Source organism: Arachis stenosperma, chromosome 7 (assembly GCF_014773155.1).
Source record: "Arachis stenosperma cultivar V10309 chromosome 7, arast.V10309.gnm1.PFL2, whole genome shotgun sequence".
Taxonomy (NCBI): domain Eukaryota; kingdom Viridiplantae; phylum Streptophyta; class Magnoliopsida; order Fabales; family Fabaceae; genus Arachis; species Arachis stenosperma.
In genome coordinates, this window is record NC_080383.1 from 89250076 (window position 1) to 89260559 (window position 10484).

General features: G+C 39.5%; 3 protein-coding genes across 3 annotated transcripts; all 3 read right to left on the reverse strand.

Moving 5' to 3' along the window:
- Positions 1–957: 957 nt before the first annotated feature.
- LOC130940092 (uncharacterized) lies at positions 958–2277 on the reverse strand. The gene is made up of 2 exons (XM_057868142.1): positions 1502–2277; positions 958–1417 (listed from the first exon to the last, which is right to left on the reverse strand). Exons 1-2 carry the CDS (start codon positions 2275–2277, stop codon positions 958–960), a joined length of 1236 nt encoding a protein of 411 aa, XP_057724125.1.
- Positions 2278–2283: 6 nt separating this feature from the next.
- LOC130940093 (uncharacterized) lies at positions 2284–3447 on the reverse strand. The gene is made up of 2 exons (XM_057868143.1): positions 2805–3447; positions 2284–2759 (listed from the first exon to the last, which is right to left on the reverse strand). Exons 1-2 carry the CDS (start codon positions 3445–3447, stop codon positions 2284–2286), a joined length of 1119 nt encoding a protein of 372 aa, XP_057724126.1.
- A 5488-nt stretch (positions 3448–8935) lies between these two features.
- Positions 8936–10059, reverse strand: LOC130940095 (isocitrate dehydrogenase [NAD] catalytic subunit 5, mitochondrial-like). Its single transcript, XM_057868144.1, has 4 exons — positions 9973–10059; positions 9844–9881; positions 9450–9522; positions 8936–9127 (listed from the first exon to the last, which is right to left on the reverse strand). Exons 1-4 carry the CDS (start codon positions 10057–10059, stop codon positions 8936–8938), a joined length of 390 nt encoding a protein of 129 aa, XP_057724127.1.
- Positions 10060–10484: the final 425 nt, after the last annotated feature.

The following is a 10484-nucleotide window of genomic DNA, read 5'->3' on the forward strand; positions in this document are numbered from 1 at the left end:
ATCGAGTCCTCGACCCCGGTCCATCAGCAGAGTACCTAGAGTGGTGGTGCCATGTGGCGCACAGGTTTCTATCCCCAGATGTAGCATTTCAGGATCCGAGGCCGATTGTGTTGACTGAGGAGGCGCGTCACAGAGGGTCATCCCAGGCACCTCCTAGATCACATCAGCTATGGACAGCTGCGTTCGACGTGGGTAGTAGTTCAGCTGTTTGGGAACGTGACCCACATGCTTTGCTGAGTTACTAGGGATGCTGTCGATGATACCCATTAGCAGACATGCTTAGGGATGATGATGATACCCATTATAGGCCACAGATGCCTGAGGAGCAGGCCCAGTTTGCTGATCAGCAGCCACGGAGTGACGATGTTCAGGCTCAGTTGGCAGTTGACCTCAACGAGCCTGCAGTATCTCCGTCTGACCCATGGTTTGCGTTAGGAGGGACACCTGCCTCTGCTTTCAGCGCGGTTCCCGCACAGCCCTCAGCACCAGCAGCAGATCCCAGACCGAGGCGGTTGAGGCGTCCTTCTTTGTGTGGCACCGGAGGTCACCTGCTTGGCCAGTTCGACGATGATGACAGTGACACCATTGAGGATTCTGATTAGTTATGTTATATGTTCCCGTCTGGTAGGGACTTTGTTAGTTTATGTATTTAGCATGCTAGTGAGTATTTATGGCTTTCAGACTTATGTTAAATGTTATTTTTCTTTTGAGCTAGCAGTTTAACTGGTTTCAGCTTCTTTGATATGTAGCTCTACGGTTTATATTATAATGCACAATATGAACGACACCAACGTGGTTTAATGAAACAGGTAAAATAACAGGAATTTATTCATCTGAAATTTTTGCATTAAAAAAACATGTTGACAAACACAGACTTAACCAACCATACATTACTAAGATTATCTAGACCCTGAAACAACTGAAACAGCATAGACGGCATTTTACACGACATGAGATCTACGCATCCCCTCCACCACTCTGTCTTCGCTGGTGACAGTTCCTCCGCGTATGCCCAGGCTGACGGCATAGCCCACAACGCTTCGGCTGGTTCTCCTGAGACTGATCCATACTGCCACGGATCATGGTTGCCTTTGGACGACCTTCCTTTGCACGCCGCATATTAGGGTCAGGGATGATGGTAGGCCCAGCATATGGAGGCCATAGTCCTTCAGGGATAGGTGGGAGAAACCCCTGCTTGTAAACGTTGAACACCTCACTCATACGATACACCTCGTGAACATATGACGCCCAGTTAAGCCGGGAGTAGGCGCAACACGCAATGGCGTGGCAACAAGGATAATGCAGCACCTGAAAGTGGCCACAGTCGCATCGGTGATCTTTAAGGGAAACTCTATAGCTACCCAGCGAGAAGCTCCCAGTTGGTGTTGTCTCCGCGACGGTGTACTCGGACTGATGCCTGTCTTATAATGTCACAGTGAAGCACCTAGAGTCTCTTAGGTTCCGATCAATAGCCTTGACCAATGCCTGTCAGAATTCATGCCCAGATCCGAGTTGTGCCTTTGCGGTCTGACCCCGTACCACAAATAGCTGAGCAAGCCTCCCGTAGGTTGACTTAACCAACGATGTGACCGGCAGGTTGCGAGTTCCCTTTAGCACGGAGTTTACACATTCACTGATGTTTGTGGTCATGTTCCCGAACCGTCGACCAGCATCCTCATGTTGGGTCCATTTGTCATACTCCATCCGGTTGGCCCAGTCACACATTGCTGGATTCTCAGTTTGCATGATGTCAAACCAGTAGTAAAACTCAGCCTCAGTCTTTGCGTAGGCAGCATTCACCAACATCCTCCTTGAGTCCTTACCTTTGAACGTTAGGGCGAAATTCGCAGCCACATGCCTAATACAGTAGGCCCGGAAAGCCCGAGGAGGCAGCCACCCAGTCTCAGGTGCCTCAAGCGCTGCCTTGATCCCATTATGCCTGTCAGAGATAACAATGATACCCTCCTGAGGAGTCACATGCTCTCGGAGATTAGACAAGAAGAATGACCATGACTCTGCATTTTCGCCCTCCACAAGGGCAAATGCTATCGGGAGGATGTTCGAGTTCCCGTCCTGAGCTATCGCCAACAACAGCGTCCCTCCATACTTCCCATACAAGTGGGTACCATCAATACTGACGAGGGGCTTGCAATGCCAGAATGCCTCGATACAGGGTGAAAATGTCCAGAAAAGCCGGTGAAAGTACACCGTGGACTCATCAACCCCACCACCAATCCGAACAGGAGACGTCTTCAGCACCGTGATTGTTCCCGGCATTGTCGCCTAGACCCCTAGCATCCAACGTGGCAACTCCACGTAAGACTCTTCCCAATCTCCATATATTTGTGCCACTGCCTTCTGCTTAGCCATCCAAACCTTCCTGTAACTAGGCCTGAAACCGTAATCGGCTTCTGTCGCTTGTTGAAGTACCTTTACCGTAACCGCAGCATCTACCCTAACCATAGGAAGAATCCTCGCACAGATAACGTGGTAATCCAGCTGACGGTGATCACTTGAAATAGAAGTTGTGAGGCATGTGTGTGGCCCGTTGTACCTCCTAACCTCCCAAGTGCCCTTTCGTGCAAGAAGCGCTACACGAATCAACCAACTACAACCCTTGCCGAATTCCTTGCATTTTCCCTGATACTTCAAATGATCTGATTCGATGACTCTGTACTCAACACCTCGCCGTATGCTATAGTCCTTGACACTCAGCACAGCTTCATCTTTACTCTGGAATGATTGCCCAATCTGAAATTCTGTAGAAGATCCCCCCACTGTGTTACCACCGTCTTCCTATTCACCAAGAGCATCCATGTTTAGTGTGGAGAAGTGTGGAGGGTATTGATGAGAATTAGAACATGAAGGCCGATGCTGCGCATGTGGATCGCCACCTGTGTCATCGTCGCTGTCACCAACGATATCAACAGGCTCCTGGTCAGACTCATCGTCACGCATTGCATTCTCTACTTGATCAGGTCCACCAAAGTCTTCGATATAAGGTACCAGGCCACCACCGGTGCCCACAACGTGCGGAGGCTCAATGACTACTGCATTCTCCAAAGGTACAGAACCAACAACCTCTGTTCGGTCTAAATCAGCCGCAAACGAAGGTGATTGAACCGGCGGAAGATACGGTTTGACCGCAGGCATCGAACTAGATGCACCACCCGCGGCAGTTGGGCTAGGAACTGGAGCGGATGCCCCAGAACTATCGACACCAACCTCCAACTTTGCGAACAACTCATGGATTCTGATCTCCGAAAAACTCCTTACACAGTAGAACAAAACCCTAATATCTTCATCAGCCTTAACCGCAAAGGTTTCATACTGAACACCAGTCGAGACAACCGCCATGAGAATCTTGTAGAATAGTTTATTCACCCACTTGCTACCCAACACGCCAAGCTTCTCCAAGATGCTGTTCTTCAAATCTGACAAACTCATCGACGAACGGATAAAAATACTCAGTGGTTCTCTGTCGGTAAACTTCACACCTTGGCTTTTGCTTTTTTTAATTTTCCCAGAACAATGCACTAAGGCAAGAAAACTCTCTTCCTCACTAGCCATTGTGAGAATGATCTCTTATGGAGCTTAAATCACCCACATATATATAGAGTTCCCGTCATTGTAAACCGTGGGAACCTACAAGGTTTTCTGGCCATTATTTACCCTAAATAAACCGTTGTAACCCATAAGGGTTTATGACCAATTCAGTTTCCTCATAAACCGTGGTGACTTACCATGTTTTATGCCTGCCACGCCTCCTTCGTAAACCGCTGGGACCTCCCACGGTTTACACTCAATAATGTTTCACCGTAAACCACTGGGACCTGCCACGGTTTATGCACGTTTCGGAAACCGTGGTGGGTTGCCATGGATTACATAGAGTAAGGTTTTTGCACATGCACGTAATAACAATCCGTTTTGCACATTTAGGTAAAGGATTCTGCTATTTTATTTAAATAAGTAAATTGCCCTAAAAATCGTTGGCCAAAAAGTTTCTCTTAACCTTATTATATAAGATTATAAGAAATTAAACTTTTCTTATAACAAAAGCAAAATAATCAAATATTAATTCGAAGGGAGTTATTATTATTCTTATTATCATCATCTCTTCTGATCTCTCTTAGTTTTTTACACGTGAAACTAAGTTGAATTCTTTCTAATATAATCTGAAACAGAATAAATCATTAAATATTTCTATAAAATTGAGTAAATAGTGAAAACTATCCAAAAGTAGTTCCGATTCTGATCTTTTAGACAAATTAAAGTAATCCCTAATAAAATAAAGAAACAAATTAGTTCCTATCTTAAAAATCAATCCTCAATATTTCTATATAAAATTGAGGAATATACTCCCATTATATATATTCATTGGTGAATTGAGTCATATATATATTCATTGGAATTGAGTTGGGAGTGCTTGGAGGCTTATTGGTGATCAAAGCCTATTTTGGGGCTGTTTTAATTAAGTTTGGAGGGGCTGTGATTTGTGTTGTGAGGCTGCCTTGAGTGAAACTAAGTGATCGGTCAAGGTATGATTTAAGTTTCGCACGTTTAATATTTACGGTGCTGTGAAAACTTAGGTTAGAGGAACCATAGGATAAGTTGAATTATTAATTGCATTTAATGAGTAGTTTTGTAATGTTGTTGAAATGAGTCGTTGATGAACATATATTGAAATTATGAGGTATTGTGGTTATTAATTTTATGCTCTTTGACTTGCTTATAATAGGTTGTGTTGATGTTGATATGTTGATGGATTATGGTTGGTGGTTGTTAATAAAGAGTTGTTATGTGAAGCTGATGGATTAATGTGTTTGAAGGGCTAATTTATGTTAATGGCATTTAATTAGTATATGTTGACGGAAGATTGATAAATACATGATGAAGGTTGGTATAGGTGAAAAGTTGATATAAACAAATGAAGGGTCATTGATGTATGAAGTAATATGGATAATTATTAATGATCAAGATTTGTTGAGTTGGTTAAAGGTTATAGTGGCAATGGTTGTTGATGAATTGAGTTGATATGGTAGTATAATGCAAGTTTTAATGGTAAGAAGCTTAAGTTGATGAAAATGAGTTTTGATTGGGAATTGGTTAAAAACCAATTTTTGATGAACTTTAGAAGTCCATAATTTATTCAACAAATTTTTATTTGAGTTGTGATTTGTTGCAAATAAAAGATGGTTTTAAGAGCTTTTGATTGATATCAACTTTGTTGAAAACGGAATTTTGCAAAGAAAGTTATGGACGTTGTAAGTTTAGTGTTTAAATCTGTGTTCAGGATGGTCAAAACTGGTTTGCTGCAAGCTTGCTGGGCATTCTGCCCATTTTTTAAAAACGCCCATCCACGCGTACGCGTGGCATGGAATTTTGGCGGCGCATGCGCGAGGGGCATGTGTACGCGTGACTTGATGTACGCTCCACGCGTGCGCGTGGCCTACGCGTACGCGTGGATGTTGCCTGCTGTAAAAACTGGGTTTGACTGTTTTTAAACCAATTTTTCACTTCTAAACCTCTATTTTCTTTCTTTTAGACTTAAGGTATAGTGTTAAGTCCAGTAGCTATTTGAAGATAGAAAAATAAGGTAACTTAGAGGTGAAGTAAAGTCGAAAAGGTGGTGATTTATGTGTGAGAAAGGAATAAATATCGCGTCTGAGCACTCTTTCTTGAAAGTGCAACCCCAGGAGATGGTGGAAGGTGAGGATCCCCTTCTCTGTTCTTCCTGGTATCGTAAAATCGCCCCCAACGAGATGGTGGGAGGTTAGGATCCCCTCCTTTGTTCCTCCTGGGCATATGAGAACGTACCTCTTGGGTAAACACAAGAGTTCTGGTTTTGCCCCACTTGCTCCATGTTAGTTAGTATAGAGGCTCCTCGGGTAGACGCAAGAATTGTGGTTCTGCCCCACTTGCTCTGGGTTATGATGAGTTATGTATAAAGGTGCAATGACATGATGAGTAAGTAATGAATGATTATGAAATGTTAATGATGATATCTGAGATACGAGTTTTTCTGGGAAAGAACCATGGCTTGCCACCACGTGTTCCAGGTTGAATCTCAACACTCTGTTGACCCTACGTCGTAAGGGTGACCGGGCACGTATAAATTTCCGGGTATGGATAGCCCCAATTGAGTGATTATACGATGAATGAATGTGAACTCTATGCATAGACTCTTGGGGATGCGCGACGGGGGACAGTCTAAGGTTTTCGGACTTGTCGGGTTAGCTGGATAACCGACAGATGGGCTCCATCAGCCATAGGACAGTCATGCATTATATGCATTTGTTTGTTTTGATTGCTATGCATTACCTGGGTTTGCCTAATTGATACATATCATCTGCTACCTGTTATACTTGCTATTTGTACTATTTGCTCATTACTTGTGCGTGAAATTGTTTGGTTGCTTGTTTCTGTTGCATTATGGATGATGGAGGGATGGAGGAGATGGAGAAATGGTTTGGTGTTAGGTTAGGATTGAACTTGAGTAAGTTAGGTAGATTTAGAATACCTACTCCTGTTTATGGCTTCTATTTAATACCTAAGTTGGATAATTGAATAACGGAGTTCTAGGATTACCTATGGCATTCTCAGGACCTTATTTATTATACGCGTGGTACTTTTACCATGCTGGGAACCTTCGATTCTCATTTCATACTGTGTTGTTGTTTTTCAGATGCAGGTTGAGAGGCTCCTCGCTAGGCGTCTGGATCCTGGGAAGCGAAGTAGTCCTTGGGTGTATTTTGGGTTTCTGTTTGTATATATGTAAATATGTATTTAGCTTACTCTCCAAGTAACTTATGTATGCTGCTCCTCTTAGAGGTTGAGGGAGAGATAGGAGTTCACTTTGGTACTTTGGTGTATTTTGGGAATACTTATGTATGTTTATATATATATATATATATATATATATAAGTCTTATGACTTAAGCATAAGATTAAGTATAGTCGGGTGTTACAGCACATATTTATTCGAGCACATATTGCTGTTTGTTTTTTTTTTTAAATTGCTTAGATTGGTAATTGAAACCTTTTAAATTGCTTAGGTTGGATACTCGTAATTTTTTCAAGACAAAAAGAAATGTAGAATTCTTCTCAGTTTTAATAGTGGATAACAAATACGGATGTTCAATTGACATGCAATGTGTATTAGTTGATTTCTTGATGTTCCCCCTATTGAGTTCATGTAAATGAAATAGTGGTTGACAATGGTTTTAATGTTGCTATTAACAACATATTGCTACATGGTCGTCGCTTTGGCCAGAGAATTTGTTATTAAGAAATGCTCGTGTCAACTTAGTTGAGTTCATGTTGTTCTTGATTTTTCTTGCTTGATTTAGATGAGTTGTTGGTTAAAAAACTACTTTAATAGTTGATTGAAACTTATCATAGTTGCACAAGAATAAACCTAATTCTATATGTTTCACAATTTGGCTTGGGTATTCTTTATTTAAAAAAAAAGAAAAGAAACAACTCAGCCTGCCATTTGTTAAATTGATAACTTAGATAGTGTGCAAGGATGTTTGATTGGGATGTTATTTACACGCTTGTTCATCTTTTAAACAATTTGATATGACAGATACTATATTACTTTACTTGTTGAAAATATACGGATGTTTAGTTTACTATGTATCTGGATAGTTGAATTCCTTCAATAAATGGATGTTTAATTTGATTACGTACTTGGTCTTTTGTTCTTACAATTTTCAAAAGTTAAAGCAGAAACTGAAGTTGAAGGGAAGATAGAAAAATTAAAAAATGATGATCACAAAGACCTTGTTGACGATGGGTGGGATATTTTTGAGTGGTAGTTATGTTAAGTATTTTGCTTATATCTTCTATTTCAAATATGAGTAGTAGGTAGTAGTAAATAGCTATTAACTTAAAAAGTTTATCGCTTTAATCTTTCTACAATTTTGTACAGAAAACATAATAGAGTGGATTTTTTTATACCCAATTTCTTCCTTTTGGTTATCAAATGTATTGTAATCAATTTATATTTTTTGTTTATTATCTTACTGAACATATATGACAGGAATTGAAAAGTTTTTAACTATCAAATTAATACTAATTAAAAAGGAAAAGAAAAATATGATGTGGTTAATTTTTTCAAAATATGGTGAAATATAATTGGTCAATAACAATATATTTCTTGATAAATGAAGATTAGAACATTATTGATTTGAAGAAGAAATAATGAGCGCATATGATAAAGTGTACTAATGAGATTGAGATAACATATATTTTATAATTTATTAATTTATATTTTAAGAAAATGACTAACTTAAATAAGATCAAGCGTGTTAGTAAAATTTCAGTTTATAATAGACACCATGTTCACAATATTTTTTAACAAAATCTTTTAATTAGAAAAAATTATGTTAAGTCTAATCCAAATCAAATAAACATCCTAATTACAATAAAAATAACCATCAGCCTACCTAGTAAAATGAACATCCGACCTATTTTAGTTTCTCTTTTAATTTTTTTGTTTATATCAACACAACAGGGTAATAAATTATACTACGAATGGTATACCCAAAATAATCATTCACTTTAGAATGGAAAGATCCATCCGTTATCATAGTAAAATAAATATTCGTTTTAGTTTAAATGGCTTAAAATATAGTACATAATGCATCCCAATCATTGATGAGAAAAAGAAAAATCAATGAATAAGAGCAATATAAACAGCAAGAATGCTTATTGTATTAATCAATTACATGAATAAAAGAACATTACATTACTATGCAAGTCTACTTGTAGCAATACATAAGTAAATTATTCTTTGTATATTATCCTGCATTATTAATCAAGAACAACACTATTCTAAAACTAACATAATAAAGTCATATTCAATTTGTAGTTCAGTAATAAGAGGATATTCCCTTGTTAATAAGAATTCCTTTCCTACTCAAGAGCATAATTTAGAGATGATCAATAATTGTATTGGTGAATTTGGTTGTCTTTGCTTTGCCTCCAAGATCAGTAGTTCGGTACTCCCCTTCTGCAATTGTGTTGAGGATGGCATTTTGAATTTGGTCCGCTTTGTCATGAAGATTCAAATGGCACAATATTAAAACACCACTCAGCAGTAAAGCAGTTGGATTTGCAAAATTCTACACAAACACAAAGTTTCATAGGTTAGAACATGTTTGTGACCACTATCACTGAAGTAAATTGACAATAATTATTATTCACGATTTTGTTTTTCAAAGAACGAGAAGATCAAATTAGTTTTATGAAATTACAGAGGGTAAACTAATATTGAACACCTTTATGAAACATGCATTCAAATCCCATATTCTGTAATAAGTTGATGATAAGGTGAACCGATCGGCAAGGAAGCCTTGCTTCAGCTTTCAAGCTTCACCTCCATTCTCACGAGTTGGATCCGAGATAACAGATAATATAAGGTTGAGAAAGAACTTTGCAGCTAACCTTTCTAGCAATATCAGGTGCTGAACCATGTACAACCTCAATTAGTGCAATACCTCTCTCACTAATCTTGAAGCTGAAACATGTATGAAATGATGTCAGATGATAAGATTGTAGCTTCTAGAATTTGTTGACTAAAGTGAAAAATTTACCTTATTGTCAAACCCAAACCCCCCAACCAAGCCAGCACAAAGGTCACTAATAATATTACCATAAAGGTTTGACATCACTAGACAGCAAAAAGAGCAGAATTTTTCACAAGCTGTAGATTATAAAAATGAATGAGAATAATTCCATTTTCAATACTCAAAATGAGTTTCCAAATACAATTGCACTCTAAATCCAAGTTCACAAATATACTATCATGCATCAATTGTCAATGACAATTTTCTCATACTTTATCTCAGGGTACTCCTCCGCAACCTCATGACTTCCCTAAAACAAATTTCAAAAATAGAAGGTTACTATTAGATTCACAAATAAAATAAGATAGGTATTTATAGGTAATTGGAAGGTAATGATAAACCTTGAGGAAAAGACCTTCAGTCTTTTGCATAACGTTAGCCTTGTGAATGGCAGATATCTGCGAGGACGACGCAAGCGCCTTCTTCATTGTGGCTGCAGGGACGTCACAAGTGTTCGTGAACAACGGTGGCTGTGGCTGATTCTATCATAGAGGAGGGGCGAGTGGTGGACGAACGATGGTGCAAGAGTGGGAATCGTGTCCACGACTCCGCATTTTCCCCTTCCACGAGACTAAAAGCAATTGGCAAGATGTTGGAGTTTCCATCTTGCGCGATGGCTAGGAGCAAAGTCCCGTCATACTTGCCATACAGATGAGTACCGTCTATGCTGACTAAAGGCTTGCAATGTCGGAAGGCTTCAACACAAGGAGGAAATGTCCAAAAAAGACGATGAAAGTACATGGTGGAATCATTCGAATCATCCTCTCGCATCGCATTTTCAACCCGATCCGGTTTCCCTCACATCCAACATCTGGAATTGGATGGGCTGAAAAAACTACCCCAATTGCACCAG

What these genes read in the sequence shown, in the direction of transcription:
- LOC130940092 (XM_057868142.1), bottom strand. Translation starts at nt 2,277, where the DNA reads ATGCCGGGAACAATCACGGTGCTGAAGACGTCTCCTGTTCGGATTGGT. An exon ending in AAGGCACAACTCGGATCTGG is followed by an intron (nt 1,418 to 1,501) that starts GCATGAATTCTG and finishes ATTATAAGACAG; the next exon opens with GCATCAGTCCGAGTACACCG.
- LOC130940093 (XM_057868143.1), bottom strand. Translation starts at nt 3,447, where the DNA reads ATGAGTTTGTCAGATTTGAAGAACAGCATCTTGGAGAAGCTTGGCGTG. An exon ending in ACTAAACATGGATGCTCTTG is followed by an intron (nt 2,760 to 2,804) that starts GTGAATAGGAAG and finishes GATCTTCTACAG; the next exon opens with AATTTCAGATTGGGCAATCA.
- LOC130940095 (XM_057868144.1), bottom strand. Translation starts at nt 10,059, where the DNA reads ATGAAGAAGGCGCTTGCGTCGTCCTCGCAGATATCTGCCATTCACAAG. An exon ending in CTGAAGGTCTTTTCCTCAAG is followed by an intron (nt 9,882 to 9,972) that starts GTTTATCATTAC and finishes AATTTGTTTTAG; the next exon opens with GGAAGTCATGAGGTTGCGGA. An exon ending in GAGGAGTACCCTGAGATAAA is followed by an intron (nt 9,523 to 9,843) that starts GTATGAGAAAAT and finishes TACATGTTTCAG; the next exon opens with CTTCAAGATTAGTGAGAGAG.